The sequence below is a fragment of the Odontesthes bonariensis genome, chromosome 23 (assembly GCF_027942865.1).
Source record: "Odontesthes bonariensis isolate fOdoBon6 chromosome 23, fOdoBon6.hap1, whole genome shotgun sequence".
Classification (NCBI taxonomy): Eukaryota; Metazoa; Chordata; class Actinopteri; order Atheriniformes; family Atherinopsidae; genus Odontesthes; species Odontesthes bonariensis.
The window spans coordinates 5270027-5297164 of record NC_134528.1 but is presented as its reverse complement, the minus strand read 5'-3'; the positions used below and the strand labels follow the sequence as shown (position 1 = coordinate 5297164).

Below are 27138 nucleotides of genomic sequence, written 5' to 3'. Positions count from 1 at the left end.
AAAAGTGGCGTTTCGTTTTCACTTTTAAATCTGCATTTAGACGAGCGTTTTAGGGTGAAAATCTGCGTGCATACGGAAACGCAAAAGTGTGTGAATTCATATTTATCGATGCAGTAAACACGCCAGATGGCTAGGTGGCAACACTACCAAGACCAAGTCTTTCTACTTCTCTTCTCATTTCTACGTGACGAGAAACGCAGTTTTGCGTTTTCATCCTTTACACGGTGGCGCGACAGTGGGGCGTTTTCAAGAATTCCACTCTGGAGGGCGGTTTCACTTTTTTGCGTTTTCATGCCCCCAAAACGCCGTTACCATCTAAACGATATAGTGCATCCGCAAAAAGGTTTTGCGTTTTTAACCCGTTTTTGTTTCCGTGTAAAGTGCCCCTGAAGAGAATGGGGAGAAAAAAGTTAAAAAAAGGAAGCCACTTGTTGTAGAATTTGTCAGAGTTGAGTTTCCAGCTTCTGACTGGGGAAAAGAAACCGATGCAGAAGTCAGATTTCTTTACTGGGATATTCAACATTACAGAAAGTACTGGTGGAGCTTTTATGTCTAAAGTTAAGTTCATCTTTCTGATGTCAGAGGGAGGAGGCTGGATAACCTGATAAAGGCACATGTTCAGATGCGTGGGACCCAAACAGTTTTTGAATTCAGCCCCAGCCAGCATGTCCATGTGGGGCCCATAAGGTTTAAATTTGGGCTGCAGATAAGGGTCCCAGGTGGGTTTGTCCACAGTTTCCACGGGGGCCCCACCTGTGTTTGCCCATAAGGGTTTCAAAGTGCAACTTGAAGGGTTAGGGTTACCCTAACCAACTAAAGCAGTGATACTCACTGTTTTTTTCACAAGAGCCACATTGGCAGCAAAATCAAGGGAAGAGCCACTTTTACCCAAACATGCTAAAGTCCCCTTTTGCAAATATGCATTTCTACATATAAAACATCCCACAGAAAAAGAAACAACACAGCCAATACATTTTCAATTCAGACCACATTTACCTTAATACTGGGATGAGCGGAAGCTGGCGTGCATGTCCTCGACTTTCTTCATGTTGTATTTGTAGTTTGTTGTTGTAATCATAGAGAGACATTCAGGATGAGCATGGTTTTTGCCCTAGGAAACACCATTAAGCCTTAATTAATACTTAATAAAAATACTTAATACTGTGCAGTATTTGCTGTATGTTATTTGAAAAAATGTATTGTTATTGTTACCATATTGTTATAAGCTACTATGCGAGTACGAGCCACCAATTAAAGCTTGAGGAGCCGCACAATGAGTATCTCTGCTCTAAAGCCACACAGCTTCTTGAAACCCATATGGGCAAACACAGGTGGGGCCACCGTGGAAACTGCGGACAAACCCACCTGAGACCCTTATCTGCAGCCCAAATTTAAACCTTATGGGCCCCACATGGACATGCTGGCTGGGTAGTGACTTCAGACACACAAGTATCTGCCTTCAAGCCCAGAAAAGCTGATTTTCTTCTGCGTCCCCTTTAATATATGCGAGCACAGAGAGTAGAAAGCAAATAAAGATGTAAAGGGGCTGGCTGAAAGTGGGTTAACTGAGTTCCATTTACTCCAAAAATGGTCATGCCACAGGTGTCGAGTACCACAGACGTCCAAAGTGTGAGTTTATTAAGGAAGACGTGAGAGTTCGGGACATTTTTGAAGGTAGAACGGGACAGTCCAGCTCCAACGGCGTCCTTGTGGAACCCTAAAGGAGAACAGTGCAGAGCCGGGTGCAGACACAGAAGCCTTTCTGTGGGCACCGATGAATGATTTAGGCTGGATTTGGTTGAGCAGAGGTAACGCGATGCTGAAGCCTAAGAACAACAGCATTCAGCTGCAGATCTTTTATCGATGTTGACATTCGGGAGAGGCGAGCAGAGAATGCCACGACTGTGGGGTGACGTTAGATAAACTGACACAGTGCATGACTGTTGCTCACTACAGCAGACGTGAGTCTCATCGGAGACGAGGCATGTTTCTGTGTCACTGTAATGAACCGGAGACGATAAAGCACCCAGCTGGACTTGTTTAGCAGCTGGTGATTGCAGAGATTACTGATTTTATAGAGCCTCAACAGCCACATTAAGAAGAAATAAACCAGGTTGAAATAAACTGGAATTGTTCTTAAGGTGGATGCCCATAAAGAGAATGTTGGTTTAAAAACAGGTTTGTGAGGCATTCATGGGCTGTTCGAAACCACATGCTTCTCCTACTACTCATACTAACTTTCTGAGTTAGTATGCGAGTTTGAGTAAGCGAGAAGTTCCTGGATGCATACTAGATTCTCTGAAATGTTGGGTATGCATCATGAGGTTACTACTCATACTCAAACTACCCAAGATGCAACGTAACGTGACGTCGCCGATCGTCATTTCCTGTCAAAACGGCAGTTTCAAGCTAGCTACAACGAGGGTAGGTTCACTTCCTGTTTTCAAAACAAAAGCACCAATTGTATCCTAATGGCTTTCCCTATGATAAAAGGCAACGGGTATTTTATTTTGTGAAAATAACAGGAAGTGCGTTGCTCACTGCGGCTAGCTTTAGTAGCGCCGAATTCGTGGGAACAAAATTGTAAACAGCCGGTATTTTGTCAGGTTTTCAACACGTTGGGGATCTAAACGACTACTTTCTCGCCTGAAAATGTTTCAAATGTTGCTAAAGTTTACAGAGTTTAGAGCTTAAGAGAAATCAGCTTCAGGCCGGCTGATTTCGGATCGGGCAGGAGCGAAATGCATTGTGGGTAAACGCTCTGCATACTGTCTGATCGACGAGTATGCAGTATGTTGCCTTTTATCATAGGGAAAGCCATTAGGATACAATTGGTGCTTTTGTTTTGAAAACAGGAAGTGAACCTACCCTCGTTGTAGCTAGCTTGAAACTGCTGTTTTGACAGGAAATGACGATCGGCGACGTCACGTTACGTTGCATCTTGGGTAGTTTGGGTATGAGTAGTAACCTCATGATGCATACCCAACATTTCAGAGAATCTAGTATGCATCCGGGAAAAAAGTCAGTATGAGTAGTAGGAGAAGTATGCGGTTTCGAACGCAGCCTTTATCTTTAAAGATTTGCAGAACTAAATGGCTGTGGGGCTTAAGCGTCGGACTCATTGTTGGTAATAAGAAGCGACGCTGTGTCAGTTTGATGCTGCCACAGTGACGGAGGATCAGGTGGCAGCCGGTCAGCCGTGCACAGAGGACCACATTCATCATGTGTAGCTCTAAATACTTAAGCGTACCGCTCCGGGTTTTATATAAAGGCAGCTTCTGATGCTTTCTCATCCTTTTGCCATGAACGGTAGCAGGGCCTCTCCACATTCTCCTCCTCCATTTAGCTGCTGACAAACACTCATGCTGGCTTTTTCAATCTCGCCCTATGTGTTGCTGGTCTGCAGCCCGCTCAGGATTGGTTATCTCTCTCGCCTTCTTCTCGGGGACTCGGGGAGTCTCGCCTCCTCTTCTGTTGCAATGGAAACCCCTGCAGCAACGCGCTGCTGTGCTCGTGTGTGTGTGTTTAATAGTCCCTGGTTATTTCCCTTTGATGTTTCTGTGCTTTTCCAGCTCACTAAATGCACACAAACAGCGGTGGCACTCCCACTAAGATTAGCAGGCAATTATGTGCCAACAGATTCGAGTGCACACGCGTGTTTTAATGCATATATGGACCTGCAGTGGTCATGGAAACTGAATGTGGATGGATTATGCAAATATTCTTTAAGACTCCCCCCCTCAGGCGTTCTTCTCCATCCTCGAGCGAACGCTGGGGATTGTCGGCTCGTCCGCGGGGGTGAACGGATTCAAACAGCCGACCCCGTCACAGGCACAGTGGAGCAGAGTGCTGCATAATTCTCTGCTTTCCATCACTTACTGCTCCGGTTTCCATCTTCTCTCGTCTTTCTGTCTCGAGTGGTCGAAGCAATCGCAGCCTATTGTCTTAAGCCAGTGATACTCACTATTTATTTCACAAGAGCCACATTGGCAGCAAAATCAAGGGAAGAGCCACTTTATCCACAACATACTAAAGTCCCCTTTTGCAAATATGCATTTCTACATATAAAACATCCCACAGAAAAAGAAACAACACAGCCAATACATTTTTAATTCAGACCACTTTTACCTTAATACTGGGATGAGCGGAAGCTGGCGTGCATGTTCTTGACTTCCTTCATGTTGTATTTGTAGTTTGTTGTTGTAATCATAAGATGTGTTTGAAACCGCCTTCTACATACTGCATACTTCCATACTACATACTACATACTGCATACTGCATACTCATCGATCAGACAGTATGCAGAGTGTTTACCCACAATGCATTTCGCTCCTGCCCGAGCCGAAATCAGCCGGCCTGAAGCTGATTTCTCTTAAGCTCTAAACTCTGTAAACTTTAGCAACATTTGAAACATTTTCAGGTGAGAAAGTAGTCGTTTAGATCCCCAACGTGTTGAAAACCTGACAAAATACCGGCTATTTACCATTTTGTTCCCACGAATTCGGCGCTACTAAAGCTAGCCGCAGTGAGCAACGCACTTCCGGTTATTTTCACAAAATAAAATACCCGTTGCCTTTTATCATAGGGAAAGCCATTACGATACAATTGGTGCTTTTGTTTTGAAAACAGGAAGTGAACCTACCCTCGTTGTAGCTAGCTTGAAACTGCCGTTTTGACAGGAAATGACGATCGGTGACGTCACGTTACGTTGCATCTTGGGTAGTTTGAGTATGAGTAGTTACCTCATGATGCATACCCAACATTTTGGCGAATCTAGTATGCATCCGGGAACTTAAAAAAAGTTAAAGTTAGTAGGAGTAGTAGGAGTAGTAGGTGATTTTGAACACAGCCATAGTGAGACATTCAGGATGAGCATGTTTTTGTGCTGGTTTTTGCACTTTTTTAATTAAAAACCGATCCATGGTGCCTGCATCTCGCGCTGGCTAAAGGAGCTAGCATGCACTGCGGTCAAGTGTGACGGTGGTTTAAGCGGGCTGCGTTGCCAGGTTTAACAGAGCCCCCTTTAGGAAACACCATTAAGCCTTAATTAATACTTAATAAAAATACTTAATACTGTGCAGTATTCGCTGCGTGTTATATGAAAAAAATATTGTTCCCATATTGTTATAAGCTACTATGCGAGTGCGAGCCGCCAATTAAAGCTTGAGGAGCCACGCAATGAGCATCTCTGTTTTAAGTGTTCGGTTTGGAGGATGCACCGAACTTTGGGCTAAGACGAGGAAGGGGAATCTTATTGGAGCCGTTATTCATCAGCCAGCTGTATTTCTGGGGGAATCATAATGGTGGGCTTTTTTTCTGCTTGTTATAGAGTAACTATAGTGACACAGCAGAGGAAATCTATTTTCATTATACCCCTCATTCCTCAAGGGATTAACTGTTAAAATGAGCATTTTTTTCTTCTTCTCTTAAACGTGTTGCTTTACACCAGTGACAGTTTGAGCTCCTCGCAGGGCCCTTTTCTGTCCTCCACTGTCTCATTATCACACAAACATAGTGGCGATGCAGCTGGTTACAGGTTTAATTCAGGGCCGCGTTTTCCTTCTGACTGGAGACGACATCTGCTGCAGGCGGAATGAAGAAGAGTTAGTCGAGTAGTAGAGACACAACTGATGAATCTGTTGCCTTGGAGCACAGCAGGTAGTTTTCAACCATAAAGTTCTTATTTGGGAAGCTGGACGATCTCACAAACACACTGAGAGATGCTGGAAGGTTTTAGTTTATTGGAATTAAATAAACCGAATTTATTTTTTTTATTATTTTTTTATATTATAATAATAATAATAATATATAATTTTTTTAATTATTATTATTTATTTTGTTTTATTGGAACCAACGCAGCTCACCCGTTTGCCCGTTTTGGGTTTCTAAACACTCATTGGGTCTACATGAAGAAATTAATTCGATTATAGCTATAGTTGGGTTATGCTCCTTATTTGAGTAAGGGTAATTATTAGGGCTGGGCGAGTTAACTCGTTAATTATTTAATGCCGATAGATATTTTATCACGCATTAACGCAGGTTTTATTATTTATTTTATTTTGTAAAAGTCTGCTGCTGTCTGCTGTGGAACCGGAAAAGAAAGTAATCGGCGGATCCACCAAACATGGAGAAGGGTACGGAACTTTTACTCGGCCATTTTCATTGTAAAGTTCTTCCAGACGGCGGAGTCGACAGAACCAAAGTCATCTGTAAACACTGCCAAGTTGAATTGTCTTCTCAGCGTAGTAGTTCCAGTCTAAAATATCACTTAAAGGCAAAACACACAACTGATAGCAGCAAGTCATTCAAGGAAACAGACAGTGGAGCGAGGCTTCTACATAAAAACTACAGAAAGATGCTGATGTTAAAAGTGCGTTTGCACAACAAATGTTATGGCACTTTCATTCATATGGCAGCACATTTAAAATAAAACTAAATGCTAAAAGCTATACACTACTTTTGGATTCATGTTTGGATTCTCCGTACAAATGTGATTAATCGTGATTAATCAGGGAAATCATGTGATAAATTAGATTAAAAATTGTAATGGTTGCCCAGCCGTAGTAATTCTCCTTGGATATATGGCGGTGAATGAATGGGATCAGAGGCACAAAGCGTGTCATACCCCGGTATGATAGGTGGCGCTGTACCCATTCCATCTGTTGCTAATAGAGCCACTTCCTGTTGACCTCTTCACCACCAACAACAACAACAAACTCAGGCATTGGAGAAAGATGGAGAACGCAGAGCCAGATGAAGCTACGTCCCTCTACAACAACCTCAGTTGACCAAAGTGCTGTACAGAAAAAAAAAACAAAGAAATTAAATACAAGAATCAATTAAAAGACATAAAACAGCTATATAATTTAAAACAATAATAATACTAAAATGAATTAAAAAAAAAATAGTAATTGTACATTACATCTCACATCGTGTCGGAATCCAAGGAGAAGAGATGTGTCCATTTATAATCTTTGAGCATTGACAGTGGGAATCAAACCGCCAACCTTCAGGTCTTTGGACGACCCGCTCAGCTACGGTGTTCTGTGTTTTCACTAATTGTAACGTCGGACTTTTCAATAAAGTTTGCTTTAAAAAAAAAAAGTAATTTAAAAAAGAAAAATTAAATAAAATTAAAAAAATCGATACTTTATCGGGAATCGAAATATCGATATATATCGCAGTACCGATAAATAGGCAGCGCTAAATAAAACCGATCTATTATCATCATTGTTGCATCCTGAAAGTAATAAGATGATTTCCAAGTGTGTCCACTGAAGCACACTATTTCATAACCAATGGAAAAGCTTTTTTTATTTCACTTGTTTTTAAATACAGACATTCAAAATACACATTTTAGAGCTGGAATCATAAAACCGTGATATTTTTGCCTAAGGTTAGAATCTCATACCGGCCCCCCATGCTTAGTAGCCAGTCTAGCCACCAGGGAAGTAAACATAGCACCATGGCTTCCACACTTAATGCATCGATACTTTATGGGGGAAACAAAATATCGATATTTATCGCAGTATCGATAAAATGTTTCAGCATTATTGTCTTACTCATACGGGATCAGCGGGGTTGAGATCAGCTGACTGAGAAGGCCGTAGTTTGTAGTTTACATCGTTTTCTTACTCAAACCATTCAGTGAAGCCTGAAGGAGTCGACTGAGGACGGAACAAAGGGATCGCTTTGAAAGCTTTGCATTTATTCCATTTAATCTACTTGAGGTCGGATCACGATACGTTTTGACCTTGGCTCCATCTGCTCAAGATGGTGCTTGTGATTCCGCCGGATATGCCAGCTTCATTTTGGGAGCATCTCAACACAGTGGCCATTCTGTCTGCTCTGCTAAAAATAAGCGCCCGGTCTATTTTTGTGAGAAAGCAGGTCAAAGCTGCTTGGAGTAGACGAGCCGAGCAGGAAGCAAGAGAATCCGGTCAGTTTTCTAAATGCGGCAGACTCCCAGATGTGTATCGCATCACTTTATCGACAAAACTCGCGGCACCAGTCTGGAAGCCGATCGATCGTTGACCATTTTTTTTAATGATTGATGAGAGGTTCAACAGTTTAAAAACACGCAAAAGTCTCAAATAACGCCACAGATCCTGGTGATGGATGCATTATGGGAGACCGAACAAAGCATCGTCTGCCGGATAAACAGGAAAATGAACCCAAATCATGCCCACCGCTGTCTGCCAGATCGCCCACAGGGGTCAAAGGTTCAGGTTTTCCCTTTATCCATCGGCGTGTGAGCACTTTGGTGATTACATAAGAGAGAAAAACTCTCGCCAGTGTTGGAAAGGGTGAGGCAGGGATTGAGTTGCTGCTGGTGTTCACCCATCTTCAACCTCAGACCTGCTGTTATATTAGAGCAGATTCATTTACACTTTTCTTCAGAGTGAATAAAACTACATCCACCCAGCCACTGTGAGTCTGCTCCTCTGTCAGACAGACTTCTGGCTGATGCAGCAGATGTTGAACAGATTGATGAATAGATCCAAAAGTGATCAAACTGCCACGTTTTCCTTCCTCTGTTCCCTGCATGATGGTGTCCACTCCAAACGTGTTGCTGCACGTGTTCTTTTAAGCACAAACTGTTGTAAATACAGACATTTTAGGGGCATTTTGCTCCCCACAGTTTGTGATTAGGGATGGGCAATGACCTCTGACCTTTGGAGCAGTCACTAAATCATAAGGAGTGGATAGTTAATTAAACTATCGTCTTGATCCAGAAGTGTTTAGTCTTAACCAGCACGGCTTTTCTCTGTTCTGGCACACCGATGGTGGAACGATCGCTGAGTCGCTGCCCATCTTTCGCCGCAGGCTGAAAACCCATCTCCTCAGAAACACAGTCACCAAATCAGCCTTTTATCAACTTAAGAACATATCCAGAATGAAGGGTTTCATGTCCCAAACAGATCAGGAGAAGCTGATTCATGCTTTCATCTCCAGCAGACTTGACTACACTGTAAAAAAAAAAAAAAAAAAAAAATGGTCAAAGTACTGGCAGCAGCGGCTGCCAAACAAAAACCTTAAAATTAAAGTAAAATATTGTATTTCAAATGAAGTGATTTTGCATCAATTTTACAGATTTTTTTCATGAATATTTTTACAAAAAAAACCCTTTATTGTAAATGTTTTGTCTGTACTTATTACAATTATAAACATTTAAAAAAATGTGATTCTAGATCATTTCTAAAGCAAAAAAATGTATTTTTACAGAATTTTCCTGTATTATTATGAACAAACTGTCCGTTTTTACATTTAAAAAATGTTATTTGAAAGATTTTTTTCAAAATTATTACAATCAAACACTTTCAATGTAGGGAAAACACTTGTATTTCCACAGTAAAAAATTGTCATTTAAGAGATTTTTCAAAAATGATTGCGATCAAAATCTTTAATATAGGGATACGGCTTGAAAATTTGTTTTTTAAAGGATTTTTTTCGAGATTATTACAATTAAAACACTTAAATATAGGGAAATCGCATGTGCTTCTGCAGTCAAAAAAATTTATTTAAAAGATTTTTTCAAATATATTAGGGTCAAACTATTTGAATATAGTGAAACTGCTTGTTTTTACTGTAACGGTCTTCTGACTGGACTCCCCCAAAAGACTCTCAAACAGCTGCTGATTTTAAAGTTCTGCTACTCGTCTACAAATCACAGAACGGTTTCGGTCCAGAATACATGAATGACATGCTGGTAGAGTATAAACCCAGCAGAGCTCTGAGATCTGCTGACTCAGGTCAGATAGTGGAGCCCAGAGTTCAGACTGGACCCGGTGAAGCAGCTTTTAGCTGTTATGCTGCTCACAACTGGAACAAACTACCAGCAGAACTGAAATCAGCCCCAACTGTGAGCACTTTTACATCCAGGTTAAAAACATTTCTCTTTCCGTGTGCTTATGGTTGAGTTCCTTTAAATCATTTTAAAGCATAATGCTATAAATCCTATTTAATTGTTTTATATTTTTCTGTTTTCCCCTCTTCTTTGATTGCTTTTAACTGCGTGTTTTAATTTTTATTCTCTTTAAATTGCTTGTTTTTATGCTGCTTTATACTGTTATTTTAAATGCCTTGTCTTTATGTAAAGCACACTGAGTTGCCTGTGGTATGAAATGTGATGTATAAATAAAGATGCCTTGTCTTGCCCTACCCTGATCCGCCCTCTGAGGACATCACCTGTTTCGTCCCAGCTTCTTACGCACTTAGTTGTTTCCTAAATCGTCTTTTTTCCCATTTGTCTCGGTACCTGACTTACCACACTTACTCTAGCACTAGTTCTGCTCTTAGCTGTTTGGTTTTAGAAGGAAATGCACTTATGCTTTATTGTGACCTGAAATTCTTTTGCCGACCGATGTGGAACACACTTATTGTAAGTCGCTTTGGATAAAAGCGTCTGCAGAATGACCGTAATGTCACCAGCAGCTGGTAGTATTGGGTCACAGGTACAAACTCTTCCAGGTAAAGCCAACAGGTTTGCCCCGAGCATGCATAGTTATTCACTCTTTTTCTACCAACGTATGGAAAGGTCTGTGACCGGTTTTGGGCTACGTTAATTACAGCATTGCATGGCTAAAGAGTATGATCCTCAAACATGTGTTCGGGTTGAGATTTCTCTGGCGATGTGCTGACATCACCGAGTTTACAACCATAGACTGAGACGAGTGGACAAACCTGTGTGTTTGTTGTCAGGCTGGATTCGGCTGCTGTTTCACCGCCGATGCGCCGCCAGTGTGGCTGTTTAACATGTTTAAAATCAGTCTGGGGTGGATGGATGGTGTTTTTTCAGAGTGTAGCTATCAGCCAACCAGTGTGTTGTTGTTGCTCTGAACCTGAACCCTGTTTGTTTTTAAATTGCGACCTTGGCGGATCGGCCTAAAACCAACCCGCGGTATCACTGTGGACGCCAGCCAACCTGCTCTGAAGCATTCCCAGAGCTGAAGTGCATAATTGCAGTAAGTGTGTACGTTCAGGGCAGAAAAACAAAGTGCTCGGTCAAATACATCATTACCCAGCAGTGCAAACAAAGATTAACACAGCTGTGCTCGAACGGCACTCACACGAGAAGCACCTGTGATGGTGAACCCTGGATGAACACCTCCTCGGGTCCGTCACTCTGCTGTTGAGCTGATTTTACTACTCCGAGGTGGGTGGAGCAGCCAAAAATTGTACTCAAGTAAAAGTACCATTACTTCAGAATAATATGACTCAAGTTAAAGTAAAAAGTAGTCATCCAAATAATTACTTGAGTAAGAGTAAAAAACTACTCAAGTTCTGAGTAACTGTTGAGTAACGTCTGATTTATTTGTTAACACAAGCATTCAATCAGACAGACAAAAATACTAAATAATCATCTTTAGGCAAATTAGGGTTAATCCAGTTGATAAAATAAATTAAACTGAATCAATTAATTACAGAATAGCTTAAATTAAAAATAATCCAGTTAAATTCAAGTACTTCAATAAAAAATAAAAGAGGCTGTGTTCGAAACCGCATACTACATACTGATTGATCAGACAGTATGCAGAGTGTTTACCCACAATGCATTTCGCTCCTGCCCGAGCCGAAATCAGCCGGCCTGAAGCTGATTTCTCTTAAGCTCTAAACTCTGTAAACTTTAGCAACATTTGAAACATTTTCAGGTGAGAAAGTAGTCGTTTAGATCCCCAACGTGTTGAAAACCTGACAAAATACCGGCTGTTTACAATTTTGTTCCCACGAATTCGGTGCTACTAAAGCTAGCCGCAGTGAGCAACGCACTTCCGGTTATTTTCACAAAATAAAATACTTGTTGCCTTTTATCATAGGGAAAGCCATTACCATACAATTGGTGCTTTTGTTTTGAAAACAGGAAGTGAACCTACCCTCGTTGTAGCTAGCTTGAAACTGCCGTTTTGACAGGAAATGACGATCGGCGACGTTACGTTGCATCTTGGGTAGTTTGAGTATGAGTAGTGACCTCATGATGCATACCCAACATTTAGGAGAATCTAGTATGCATCCTGGAAAAAAGTCAGTATGAGTAGTAGGAGTAGTATGCGGTTTTGAACACAGCCAGAGACTTATGAAATGTTTAAAACATATGTAACCTAAAAAACAAACATTCACCTATTCATGGGGAAACAAATTTAGGAAACGTAGCGCTACATGTTTCCTCAAGTTAAATGTTGAGTTTCTGCTGAAATGTGCGTTTGTTTTGGTTGACACAGAAGACACATAATGTAGCTGCACCTCTAACCTTGTACTCGATGTATAGTTGACATCACATTCGTTACCCGTCTGTAAATCATTCATGAATTAAGGGAGTCGTTTGCAAATATTCACCAAATGTCTTTGTTTTTCAAAGCATTTACGGCTTCTGGATATGAAGACGTTCTGGTCTGGTGTATGAAATGTGAGCGGGACGGTTTCCTCGCAGAAGGGCGTTCCCGTGACGCCCCCTCCCGCCATGTTTGTCCCAGTGAGCGAGCTCATCTCTAACCCATTCAGACGACTGCCTCCGTGGCTCTTGTGCTGCTCGGCTGTTGATACGACGCTTGGTGGAAAATCGCTATTCCCCAATCTGACGGGCAGAATAGGGCGAGTGTGTTTTCAGCCTGTAAAAGGCTTAGGACGCCGACTGCTGCGGTGTTCCCCCGACCGGCGCTGCGCTGAGGCGCGTGGCCAGAATCACTCATTGGCACTTCACCGCCATCTGCCAAGACTGCGAGGTTTGCTTATCAGGCAGCACGTTTAAAAGCTGAACTTTGTGGGCTGTTCCCTCTGGGTTTCATATAAAAGAAAATGATCCTTCAGTTTAGGCCGTATAACTGGAGATAAAATGAATAAACCTCTTTTACTCTGAGTTTTTATTCATTTTATACATAAAGCAACAGTTTTTATGAAAGCTCGGATCGAAATTCATCTGCCTTGCTTAACTCTTAATTTTAGCTAATAGTAGGATTGGTAAAACTATAACAGGCAATTTGAGTAAACTAACAAAAGCTAACAAACATGGATAAACGTTCCTCTGTAAGAGGAGGCATTTCAAAATATAACTAAGAACGGTTGATATATTGAATGATAACAAATCTTTAAAAGACTTTCATCTGAGAGGAAATATTAAGGTTGATACAGTGGTAATAGGTCTTAATAAGACCATTTGAATATGGCTAAGTTTTCCTCCTAGTGAAGCATTAAGATAAGGGTAGAATGACAGAAGAAATATCACATTAGGGCAGAGGAGGAGAAAAACCTCAGCACAAAAAAAGAAAAAAGCAACAAAAATGGTGAAGAAGAGGTTCATGATTAAAAACAAGTGCCCATGAGCAAGGCGATTAACCCCCAGCTGGAGCTGGAGGAAACTCACATGTGCTGCCTGCTGCTCGCCTCCTTCACCTGCTTCTCCACCTCAGGCTCTTTGATGCGAAGCGACAGGCCACACGTCCTTACAGTCAGAAAAAACGTGAACTCTACATCAGTGATGCTCACTATTTATTTCACAAGAGCCACATTGGCAGCAAAATCAAGGGAAGAGCCACTTTTACCACAACATACTAAAGTCCCCTTTTTGCAAATATGCATTTCTACATATAAAACATCCCACAAAAAAAGAAACAACACAGCCAATACATTTTCAATTCAGACCACATTTACCTTAATACTGGGATGAGCTGAAGCTGGCGTGCATGTCCTCGACTTTCTTCATGTTGTATTTGTAGTTTGTTGTTGTAATCATAGTGAGACATTCAGGATGAGCATGGTTTTTGTGCTGGTTTTTGCCCTTTTTTAAATTAAAAACCGGCTAAAGGAGCTAGCGTGCACTGCGGTCAAGTGTGACGGTGGTTTAAGCGGGCTGCGTTGCCAGGTTTAACAGTGTGCCCCCTTTAGGAAACACCATTAATCCTAAATTGATACTTAATAAAAAATACTTAATACTGTGCAGTATTCGCTTTATTTGAAAAAATTATTGTTATTGTTACCATATTGTTATAAGCTACTATGCGAGTGCGAGCCGCCAATTAAAGCTTGAGGAGCCGCATAATGAGTATCTCTGGTTTAGAATATTACGGGACGTTTTACAGCAAAATAAGCTGGAAGATGGTTTGAGCTTCAGATTCTCTCGGTTCTCAGTGTCACCGGAAAGGAATGCCACGGTAAGCGGTGCTAATGCCCCCATGAAATCTGAGTCGGGAGGTGGGGCAGCTGTGGGCAGGAGGGGGCACGGTACAGCTGTGCACAGCTGCTTTATCAATCAGGACGCTTGGTGTTAATGGTGGGAAACCTGCGTCTGAGTAGCTGTTCGGAGTTTCAGCTTTGAGCAAAAGGAGTCTGTTACAGAACGGAGGAAATCTTTATCCAAATGTAAAGATGCTGGAGGTAAGGATCCGCTGCACTGTTCACAACTATAGATGGATGGATGCTTTATTAATCATAGGAAATTCAGCCGTCCAGTAGCTTATATGACATGCACACACATGGAAAAAGCCCCTGCTGCTCCTCAGTGGGCTCAGTTACAGGATAATACTGATTCAGTCAGATATTTAGTCAAATTTGTATAAATGTGTTTATTAAGTGTAATTTTTGGTAGTTTTTTATGTCCATATTGCATTTTCACTTGTTCTGAGGGTCTGTTTTGTGCACACGAACCCCGAATTCGGACTTCAGGATAACGTTTCTACGCTCAAACTGCATAATCGGCCTTATTTCAGTCCATTTCTGCTCTTAATCACCACCACAAGCTTAAAGAAAGAAACTTATTAACAGTGAAGATCTTCTTCTGACCCGTAAAAACAGGACTCCACAAAACAAACACGATGCTGAATGTATTTGGAAGTATTACGATCATAGGGAAAGCCATTAGGATACAATTTGTGCTTTTGTTTTGAAAACAGGAAGTGAACCTACCCTCGTTGTAGCTAGCTTGAAACTGCTGTTTTGACAGGAAATGACGATCGGCGACGTCACGTTACGTTGCATCTTGGGTAGTTTGAGTATGAGTAGTAACCTCATGATGCATACCCAACATTTCGGAGAATCTAGTATGCATCCGGGAACTTCTCGCTTACTCAAACTCGCATACTAACTCAAAAAGTTAGTAGGAGTAGTAGGAGAAGTATGCGGTTTGGAACACAGCCTGAGAGTCGGATTCATCCGAACACGAGGCTTAGCTAACCCTATTTTAATCACTTGTTTCATGTTTAAAGTTTGTGGTGAAAACCAGTTTTCCAACCTCATTTGGGACCTACATGAAACTCACGGCACTGCTTTGTTACCAGTGTTTTTGATCTATAAAGTTTTCCTTTTCAAACCTAAGATCACCAGATGTTTCCAGTTCCAGCTGTTTGATATTTCAGGGGGAAAACATGAGATTTCAGATTATTTCATCAAAGAAGAACCCGCTCCTCTTCTGTAGCTGAGACACCAAAGGTGGGAATCGTTGGTTCTGCCTGTTTAAAATGCCCTGATATTAGCCGTTATTTTCAGATAAATACATCAGCATTATGCTGGTTTAAGAATATTCTAAAGCTTGGAGTTCCACTTTAAACATCATGAAATAATGATGACCCTGTCTGGGTCTTTTATAATGGCTGAACATCCTCCCATGGCTTAAATTAAACAGCTGTTCTGCACTCCAGAAAATGTATGAAGTCGAAGTTTTATTGACTAATCTTTCAGTAATTCAGATTTCAGAGGACTCTTAATGTTTTATGCACAGTTTGTTAGATATTTTTACCAGCTCGGTCTCAGTGAAGGTGCAGAAATTGTGAGATTGTACTGTTTGCCAGCCTCTAACCATGTATTATTTAATAATTAGGGCTTCTTTTATCCTTAACCCCTAACCATGTATAGATTAATGTGTGCTTTTGGGTTTCTTTGCCTTTAGCCTGAAGGGAAAGTGATCAAAAAGTAAAGTTGTGGGCACATTTGGGTCAGATGATGATGTAATCGTTTTGCAGTATCACATTTATGACAGTTTAATCCTAAACAAATGATGACATCACTTTTTAAAAGGCGCGTAAATGATTTTGCTGCCCAGTGAGTTCAGTAATTAGGGATTCACCAACTGAGAGCCCATACCGACGAAAAAATAATAATTTGGTTGATATCCAGCAGCCAATACAGATGGTTTTTTACCATTTTTTTCCCTTGTTTAATATTGGTAAAACAATAAAATATGCATTATTTTAAAAATATATATATAAAAAAATTGTTTAATTTAATAATAATTATTGTTATGATTAATTAAAATGAAATTATTTAAAAGATTATAGCACCTGTTATCGACGTCATAAACCCAACTTTTTAGGGCTTTAGCATCTCTGTCAACAAATCAATTAAATGAATAATTATAAAAACGGTTTGTTTTTAAAGCATCAGTTTCAAACAACTTTTTCTCGATGCTCTCCCATGAAAACATAGCACGTTCCATCGACCTCAGTGATGGATTTTCTCATCAATGCAGCTTTTTATTTAGACATCAGAACTTCTGGGCTGTATTTAGATATCTGATCAGTTTGATATCCGTACGTCTGCATCTCTGGCTGTTTGGGTGGTGCATGTTCTTCATTATGTTGATAACCTTTATCGGCTGCACCTGTGACCGTGTGGCTGGTTGCTTTAAGCATTTTATGTTGCTGGGCCGTAACATAAACAGGGAGAAGCTCGTCTTTGATTCAGTGTTCCCTGAAATATAAGAACTGAATCACTGCACGGAGCAGCTGCAGTGACTCTTGTCTCGGCTTTCTTATCGTTGCACTTAAATTCGATGCCCACGATGTGTCTTTTGAGAGCGTTTAGGATGCCGTGGGAAGGTTTATATCCTGTTTGTGTGGACGGTAAAACACGAGGATGAAACCTGCAGCCAGGCTCAACCTCTCTGAGCATCAACTCAAAGACCTCTGCAGCAAATTGAAGAGAGAGGCTGTGTTCCAAACCGCATACTTCTCCTACTACTCCTACTACTCAAACTGTTTTTTTCCCGGATGCATACTAGATTCTCTGAAATGTTGGGTATGCATCATGAGGTTACTACTCATACTCAAACTACCCAAGATGCAACGTAACGTGACGTCGCCGATCGTCATTTCCTGTCAAAACGGCAGTTTCAAGCTAGCTACAACGAGGGTAGGTTCACTTCCTGTTTTCAAAACAAAAGCACCAATTGTATGGTAATGGCTTTCCCTATGATAAAAGGCAACGGGTATTTTATTTTGTGAAAATAACCGGAAGTGCGTTGCTCACTGCGGCTAGCTTTAGTAGCGCCGAATTCGTGGGAACAAAATTGTAAATAGCCGGTATTTTGTCAGATTTTCAACACGTTGGGGATCTAAACGACTACTTTCTCGCCTGAAAATGTTTCAAATGTTGCTAAAGTTTACAGAGTTTAGAGCTTAAGGGAAATCAGCTTCAGGCCGGCTGATTTCGGCTCGGGCAGGAGCGAAATGCATTGTGGGTAAACGCTCTGCATACTGTCTGATCGATGAGTATGCAGTATGGAAGTATGTAGCAGAGATGGGACCAAGTCACACATGTGCACAAGTCTCAAGTCTTAGCTTTCAAGTCCCAAGTATTTTTTTTCTTGGTCAAGTCAAGTCCTGTAAAAGGTCAAGTCACCTTATTGTTGCAATTTTACCTGCAGAATCTGATCTTAATAAAGTGAAAACACAAAGATATAAGTAACTGTCAGTAAACATCATTGGCCAATGTGTCCAACCTGTCCACCCCGTATCATATCAAGCTAACGTTAGCTAACTACTGACTAGGCTAACAGGATAATATTAGCTAATTTGACGAGCACTTACTGGTCAGAATGGATCTTCAAATGACGAACAAAGTTGGAAGTTGTCCTCTGGCAGTCTGAGATGTTGATGCCGCATGTCTTGCACTGAGCTGTTCGTCTTTTGCTGTCAAAATGGTGATTACGGAAGCCTCCCGCTGCCATGTTGATCCTGCGCTCCTACCGGGTAATCGATATTATTTTTTTAATTATTAATTTTATATTCAAACTGAAAACATGAACTGAATAACACTCAAGTCATTCAAGTCATCGTGTCTCAAGTCAAGTGCCGAGTCTTTAACTTCCAAGTCTTTTATTTTTTGTCAAGTCACAAGTCATCAAAACAGCGACTTGAGTCGACTCGAGTCACAGTCACAGCGACTCGAGTCCCCATCTCTGGTGTGTAGGATGCGGTTTCGAACACAGCCAAAATGTAAAGTAAGGAGTGCGTCATCCTCTTTTCCCCCGGTGCATCGACGCTCCGACGGCCTCAGTTTCCAACTTTTTGCTGCTCTTTTTTTCCTTCTTCACAGTTGGCTAAACACAAACTTTCTGATTCCCAGCCGCCGCATTGTTTTCTCTCCGGCAGCTCGACTCTTGTGTGGTGGAAAGCAGAAGGTGCGCGTCTGGCTGACGAGCCGCTCTGAGACCGCAAATCTCCAAACATACGAGAGTCGGCACATATAATCTGTCGAGCTGTTCTCAGATGTGAAGGTTTCCACGTTTAAAAACAATCTTTCTCAGAGTGGAAGGAGCAAAGCGCCGGGAGAGGTTTCTGTGCAGCAGACTGTACATGTGAGCCTGCAGTGTGCTTATATCTTTATTTATGTGTTGAGACATGACTGTTGGGTGTTTCCTCCTCGTGTTTACACACACACGCATGCACGGCTGCGTCCTCGCGGCTCGCTGAGAAGAAGCCGCACCGTCAGAGCTGATGGAAGGATGGAGCAGGCCGCAGATGTGAGGCTTCACACAGCACTGAGGGAGCTCATTACTGAATTCTTTAGGCTGGAAAATGTCTGTCAGAGAGGATTCATTACAGCCAACCTGCTGCAGCACTGCTGCACAATCCGGCTCCCTGGTGGTCGGTTCTGGGCAGGTGAAGCATCGCAGAGATCTGCATGGCAGGCGGGGGCTGCGGGGGCTGCGGGGGCTGCGGGGGCTGCGGGGGCTTCGTCCTGGTCATTTTCATTAAACTGCACGTCACCCAGCAGCTTCGGCGAGCTTTCTGCTCAGGCCGCCTCAGACCTTCATTCCCAGAAGCATTTCATTCCTCTGCTTCTTTCTGCACCTTTTTATTGTTTCTCTTCTGTTCTCTCCTCCTTTCAGCGTTTCATTTAAATGTTTATTACTCAATTAAGTCATCAAGTGTGGAAGCCATGGTGCTATGTTTACTTCCCTGGTGGCTCGACTGGCTACGGTATGAGATTCTAACCTTAGGCAAAAATATCACGGTTTTATGATTCCAGCTCTAAAATGTGTCGTTTAAATGTCTGTATTTAAAAACAAGTGAAATAAAAAAGCTTTTCCATTAGTTATGAAATGGTGTGCTTCAGTGGACACACTTGGAAATCATCTTATTACTTTCAGGATGCAATGATAATAATCATAGATCGGTTTTATTTAGCGCTTTTCACAACACTCAAAGCCACTTCCAGTGAATGAAACGACAGCAAATCCCCCAAAGTTCTGCCAATCTCTGTCACTGAGATCTGGGAGTTGCTGTGGTCACCATGCTGTTTCAGCAACAGGTGCCTGGACCGAACTTCTTTGCCGAGTCTGGATTCCAATTGGTCCATCCTGTTTGTCGTACTCCGCGCAAATTTTGACTGGTGCACGACTACGCAGCAACAGAAAAACAGACGTATTTTATCGATACTGCGATATATATATCAATATTTTGTTTCTCGATAAGTTTTATTTATTTATTTATTTTTTTAGTATTTTTTTTTTTTTTTTTTTTTTTTTTTTAAAGCAAACTTTATTGAAAAGTCAGACGTTACGATCAATGAAAAAACAGAACATTAAGGTAATACAATACAATGCCAGGGGGGTCACATTATACAAAACAGTGATAAATTAGTTCATAAAAATGTTATAAAGTGCACAGCTCTCACGTTTGTGACATGTTCGTTTGTTTCTGTTTGTCTGGCGGTGTTGTCCTTCTGGTTCAAAGGTCAAATCACACTGTACCTTTTTTTTCCCCCAGAAAATGATGTAAGTGTATCGAATCGTTGGCTGAATATCGTGTATCGTATCGTGAGATTAGTGTATCACTACAGCCCTATAAGACGGGGGAATGTATTCTAATGACTTACAGAATCAAAGCCAAGAAGAACTTAGAACACTTTAGAAACTTTACGTTAGTTTTTACATGTATTCTGGTTGAGATTAAACAAGGCTATCTTCATCACAAGTCTTGTATTTACATTCCTACAGTAGATTTATTAAATAATCACATCAATCATGCTAAATTTGATTTATTTATTTTATTTATTTAGTCATTTATTATTATTATTAGTTAGTAATAGTATTTTTATTGGAATTGGTATTATTATTGTTGTTGTTAATATACAATCATTGTAAATATTAATAATTTTTTGAGCAACTATCTAGAACACTTTAGAAACTTTATAAGTTCCACACCAGATGATTCTGATGGTGCGGTTTGACTGTAACGTTGAGCCGACTCGGTTTGTTGGGAGGTGAAGATGTGAAGGTTGTTTGGTCCGAGCTGAACCGTTTGCTTCGCTCTGGTCGTCCGTTCCTCGGCTGTGATGTTCTGTGTGTCTCGGCTTCATCTCTGCACTTGTTCTTTCTCTCAGACTCGCACGCCACGTGTGACGCGGCTCAGCCCGACGCAGCCGGGGCTCGCCGACCAGGCCAACCGGGTTTCCTTCGCCTCCGCTGAACATCTGGAGACCATGTCCGAACCGGACGTCCCCGTCGGCTTCAACCGGATGAACCGGCTCCGCCAGAGTCTGCCGCTCGCCCGCTCGTCCAGTCAAGCCAAGCTGCGGGCGCCAGGTCAGACCCCCGTCCTTCAGAACCCCCCCCCCTGATTCTGTTAGGGTTGCATCAGGCAGCTCCAGTAGAAATCTGCTCCGAAGCTCCTCAAACACAGTTTTTCTTTTAACTCTCATACCTGATTTAAAAAACTCCTTCATTTCTGAAAAGGGACATTTTTGTCCCCTTTTAAAACGACCTAAAAACATCATATGTTAATATTTTTTTCTGCTTTTTTTTTCCGTAGATCTTTTATTCCTCTTCAGTTCTGATCATAACTACCAAGTTTTCAATTATTTTCAAAAATTTAACCCTTTAAATACTGGTTTATATGATGTAAACGCCAATTTCTGTAAAAAACAAACAAACAACAAAACACAATAACTTAAAATTTGGGCTGAAAAGTTCAAATTGGCATCTAAAGGGTTCAATTTTTTGAAAATAATTGAAAACTTGGTAGTTATGATCAGACTTGGGACTTGAGACTTGGAAGCTAAGACTTGGGACTTACTTGAGACTTGAAAGCTAAGACTTGGGACTTACTTGAGACTTGCACATGCGTGACTTGGTCCCACCTCTGCATCAGGGTCTCGTCTCACACACTCTGGACCGAATGCAAACATTTGATGGGCAGCAGTAAACAGAGCAGCTTAGCTTCCCCTGCAGGGATTCACTTCTGAGTTGATGTAAGGCATCAGGTGTTAATCTATTAAAGCCGGTCCAGCGCTGCCTATAGGAGTGGTGAGCACAAACAGAGCTGTCAAATGCATCCTAATGATCCTGTCAAGCCCCGCGTCATCTCTGATTAATGGCTTTGGCAGGAAGCTAAATCATCTCCTTCCTTTTAGCATACGAGGAGGAGGGCGATGCGTTCGCAGGCCGCAGAAACAGTGGGACAAACTGCAACCAGGGTGTCTTTGTAATCGTCTCAGGACCATCATGGGAGCCATGATGCTAAAGCAGTCGTGCATATATTTACTATGCTAACTGCTGTAAAATCAACCAGAACTAATCCCATCGGAGTTGTAGCTTCTAGCTAAAGCTAGGACAATAATAATGTTTTGGGATTTATCACTCCAGGCTTAATGCCACTACATTTAAGTGCTCTTTATCCGCTATCAGTCTACTTTTATCTTCCCTTTTGAATGCTCAGGTGTTTTTGACCTACAGGAAACTCCTGCAGGTGCTCCTACATCAGCTAATGAGTCAAGAGTGTAGCAAAAAGAGTGTTTTTTTTTCTGTTTAGCTGCAATGCTATGAGTAATTTAAATGCATCTTTTGGGGGGTTTTATGTAAGGGACGTACACAGAGTAACAAATAGAAGTGAAATGAAGATGGTCTGCACAGGTGTATTCATCTCCTTTTGCTTTGAAGCCCCAAATTCTGATCCGATGCTGCCAGTTACCCCAGAATGAACATAATTAGGTCAGTTAAGTCCAGCTGTGTGCAGTCTAAGTGCCTCATCATGGTGATCTCATCACACGCACACCTGTTGTGAAACGTCTGCAGCGCCATCAAGCTAGCAGCACGAAGAAGACCAAGCAGCTGTCTGAGCAAAGTTCTGCAGAAGTACGGATTAGGGCCGGGTGTTTAGATGATGTCAAGAGCCCCGAATGTGCCACAGAGCAGCAATAAAATGTTAGAAAATGAAGGAATACGGCGGTGCAACAAATCTGTCGAGGAAGGACAGACGAGGCCAGAAGGGTGTGGATCAGAGACCCCGATGGAGGAAAAACTAGGGCTGGGCAACTATTAAAAAATGTTTAATCTAATTAATCACATGATTTCCCTGATTAATCACGATTAATCACATTTGTACGCAGAATCCAAAAATGAATCCAAAAGTAGTGTATAGCTTTTAGCATTTAGCTTTATTTTAAATGTGCTGCCATATGAATGAAAGTGCCATAACATTTGTTGTGCAAACACACTTTTAACATCAGCATCTTTCTGTAGTTTTTATGTAGAAGCCTCGCTCCACTGTCTGTTTCCTTGAATGACTTGCTGCTATCAGTTGTGTGTTTTGCCTTTAAGTGATATTTTAGACTGGAACTACTACGCTGAGAAGACAATTCAACTTGGCAGTGTTTACAGATGACTTTGGTTCTGTCGATTCCGCCGTCTGGAAGAACTTTAACATGAAAATGGCCGAGTAAAAGTTCCGTACCCTTCTCCATGTTTGGTGGATCCGCCGATTACTTTCTTTTCCTGTTCCGCAGCAGACGGCTGTAAAGACCTTCACACCTGTAGCGGTGATGTTAGCTGCTAGTTTATCTTTATTTTATTCCTCCATGCTTCGTGGTGTTTGCTGTAACTGTGTGAATGTGATGCATTCAACAGACTTTTACAATAATAAAACCTGCGTTAATGCGCCATAAAATATTTATCAGCGTTAAATAATTAGCAAGTTAACGCAATAATAACGAGTTAACTCGCCCGGCCCTAAAATAAACAGCAACTCTGCCTCTCGTCCACATGTCAGAACTGAGATTTTTACACTTTCAAAGGGCAAATGTCTCGGCCAACTTCGCCCGCGCCCACTCTGGCTGTGCGTGACGAGCACCACGCTGCCGCCGTAATGTCGGCTCGCTTTGCTTGACCTTTCACCTCACAGCTATCCACAGACGTCCGTCCTGAGAATCGGCGCACTGAGCATGCTCAGAATCTTTGTGTATCCATCAAGGAAAAACGCAGACTGCGGCACAAACCCTCTGATAACACTGAGAGCGTCACCCCCCCACACTGAAGCACGGTGGTGGCAGCATCATGCTGTGGGGATTGTTGTATGTTCGTGTTTTACAAAGCCTAGAAAAATCCAGGTTTTTACAGTAAGAAAATGGGGGATAAATGCCACAGGGGTTGAACACTTTTCACAGGGTTACGTATCTTTGGAAAAAGGTCAAGGTCACGTTTATTTATTTAGCACCTTATAACAACCTGGGTTGACCAAAGTGCTTTACATAAATAAATAACATTAAAATTCAACAGATACATTTAACAAAGAAATTCAGCAAGAGATTAAAACAATTTACTCACACAGACAACATTAATTTCACTCAGGTCTGAAAGCCTGGGAGAAAAGGTGGTTTTAAGAGATGTTTTAAAAATGTCCAGAGTTTCTGATGAACGGTTATGCAGCGGTAACCATGGTAACCCATTCCAAAGTTTAGGGGCGACCACTGCAAAAGCTCGATGGCCTTTCGTTTTTAGCCTGCATTTAGGCACATCCAGTCCTCAGAGCTCTGATTGGTCTGTGAACATGTATGAGTTCAGTTAAATACTCAGGGAAAAAGTACGATATTTACACATTTGTTTCCTTTTTTTTTTAAAGTTTGTGAATCCTGCAGAGACCAGTCAATGGATCAGGCTATGTAGCTCTGTTTTGTAAAAGTTTGAGTGGTAGAACGTACATTTCGTGTGTGATAAGTGCATAATTACGGCCTTTTGTGCACCGTTTAACATTTATTTCATGTTTCCTTTTCAGCTGATTGTCTTTAAGTTCAATCTGTAGAATAAAACTCAGTTTAAGCTTAGACCCAGCTGATCTGCCCAGTAATTTTCTACTTGGACTCCCACTGAATGCCACATTTAAACAGCCCTGATGTCTGTTGTCAGTTCTTTTGCCCCGTTCCTTACGCCGGGGTCTTTGTGCTGCAGCTGAAAGGACGTAAAGGTCCCAGAGCGGCTTCATGCCATCAAACTCAAATCATCATAAATTGCTGGTCTGATTGCAGATGTTCATCATTATCTTTTTGACTGACAGGAAACATTTACACTCTCCCCCTCTGCCCACATATAACAATACAACAGAGATTTTGACTGTAAGCAGAACTCCAGATTTACAACTAGAGACAGTTTAGCTCCTGAGGTAAAATGTGTCCCCTCCACTCTACCTCCATCACTGCCACCATCTTCATCACTCCCCTCCGACCGCTGTGGATCTCCCTCATTGCTCCTCCCCATCCATAAATGCAGGGATCTTGTTCCTCCAGCTTGGGGAGGAAACTCGCCGGGTGCACCTGACCCACGAGCTGACCAGCCTGGATACCCTGAGGGCCCTGATCGTGCACATGTTCCCCCAGAGGCTCACCATGGCCATGCTCAGGTAGGATTACAGCCCGCAGGAGTTAGTCACACCTTCAGATGCATATCGACCTGTTTTCGTGTCACTTTAACCTCTGCAGGGTTGTGTTTACGCTCGGTTTCACGCAGACTTTAGAAGTTGATCTCAAAGTGGGACGATTCGAGTCGTAGCTGCAACATCCAGAGACACACAGAGGAATAGTCATTGGCTGTGTTCGAAACCGCATACTTCTCCTACTACTCATACTAACTTTTTGAGTTAGTAAGCGAGAAGTTCTCGGATGCATACTAGATTCGCCGAAATGTTGGGTACACTGGAAAAAATGCCCCTCCAAAAATAAGTGAAAAAAACAAAACAAATACATGCCAATGGAACTAGTGAAAATCGGCTTTTCAAGATTTCTTGAAATAAAATGTGATATTTAGGACTTTTGAGATAAAAGTGATCTTGAAATTAGCTTAAAAACTTCTTCAAATGAAAAAAAAAAGCTTGTTTCATGTGAAATGACTCAAAACAAGATGTTTTCAAGACTTCAACAAGATGTATTGTATTAAAACAAGACCCAATATCTGGCTGAAATAGTACTTGTTCGGCAATTGTGTCTTATATTAAGTGTAATGAGATACTCAATGAGACAAATATACGATTTAGATTTTTTCCAGTGTATGCATCGTAAGGTTACTACTCATACTCAAACTACCCAAGATGCAACGTAACGTGACGTCGCCGATCGTCATTTCCTGTCAAAACGGCAGTTTCAAGCTAGCTACAACGAGGGTAGGTTCACTTCCTGTTTTCAAAAAACAAAAGCACCAATTGTATGGTAATGGCTTTCCCTATGATAAAAGGCAACGGGTATTTTATTTTGTGAAAATAACAGGAAGTGCGTTGCTCACTGCGGCTAGCTTTAGTAGCGCCGAATTCGTGGGAACAAAACGGTAAATAGCCGGTATTTTGTCAGGTTTTCAACACGTTGGGGATCTAAACGACTACTTTCTCTCCTGAAAATGTTTCAAATGTTGCTAAAGTTTACAGAGTTTAGAGCTTAAGAGAAATCAGCTTCAGGCCGGCTGATTTCGGCTCGGGCAGGAGCGAAATGCATTGTGGGTAAACGCTCTGCATACTGTCTGATCGATCAGTATGCAGTATGTAGGATGTAGTATGCGGTTTCGAACACAGCCTGAGAGTAAGAGTCTCTGTTAGAAGCAGCTCAAAGTGTCGCCATGAAACATGAATTCCTTGATTATAATCTTCCCATTTTAGAATCATGATGTTAGTTCCAGATTTTCAGTGAAGTCGCCTCTGAAACTGCCCAACGACGGCACATTTCCACCAGCACTCTTTCAGCTCCGTGCGCTCTGATTATTGCATTTCTGATGCGTTCGGTATCGGCCTGATTGTCTCATTATGGCTCCACATGCAGTTAAAGACCCTCCAGTTCTATAAGTGAATGTACATCGCAGCTTATTAGCAGGTAATCGGTGCTGAAAGCGTCTTTGCGTGGACTGTTTATCAGTGAAATGTTTCATTGTTCTCCTGCTGATGACTATTGATGCGCAGGTCTCCCAGCACGGCGCTGCTGATTAAAGATGAGACCCGTAACGTCTTCTATGAGCTGGAGGACCCGCGGGACGTTCAGGACCGCTGCGTGATTAAGATTTACTGCAAAGAGCCCGTCTACGGCACCTACCCCGGCCACCACAACCCCCACCTGGCCAACGGAGACCTCCGGGTAAGTAAACCCCCTCATCCTCCCCCCGAGGTGTCACTGCTTTCACAGGAAACTGCTGTCCCATCATCAGTGTTTGTCTTTACATAACCAAGCTTCAGCTGCACTTATTCCCTCTGAGTCACGTGACCTCATCCCGACACCGCTGCTCCTGGATCAGCGCCAGGCGTTCACATATTCGCCGCCGACAGACGTGTGAAGTGAAGTGGGAAACGGTGTCGTGAGGAGGCAGACTGGTGCTCCGGTTTATCTGAGCTGCAGGTCACAGAGGGCTCTGAAAACAGGGCTTTTTACTTAGGAAGTGTTGGAAATGTCTGGCTGTGACTCATCACATGCTCGCAGAGATGGAAGCAACGGCTCGGGGACGCTGCTCACCTGTTTCAGCCTCCTTCCACTGTCCTCCGTGTGTTTTACAGCTGATTCTGAGCTCAACTTTAAAGGCTTCTGCTCGTTATCCATCTGTGTTTTCAGACTGGGATCCTCCAGCAGGAGGTTTTTTTTTCTGCTTCAGAGACGAAGCTTAAAAGTGGAGGATTAACATCACTTCATCAA

At 42.0% G+C, this 27138-nt stretch overlaps 1 protein-coding gene across 11 annotated transcripts in view; it reads left to right on the top strand.

Moving 5' to 3' along the window:
• The window catches only part of LOC142373825 (SRC kinase signaling inhibitor 1-like), a 163856-nt gene that overhangs the window by 97866 nt on the left and 38852 nt on the right, over positions 1–27138 (top strand). For all 11 annotated transcript variants that reach the window (XR_012768581.1, XM_075457252.1, XM_075457256.1 and 8 more), the window contains 3 exons: positions 20593–20794; positions 24749–24878; positions 26418–26589. Coding sequence is in view for 10 of the 11 variants with exons in the window: in XM_075457252.1 (XP_075313367.1) it covers positions 20593–20794; positions 24749–24878; positions 26418–26589 (504 nt within the window). In the remaining variant the exon portion in view is untranslated. The remainder of the gene's footprint in view (positions 1–20592; positions 20795–24748; positions 24879–26417; positions 26590–27138) is intronic.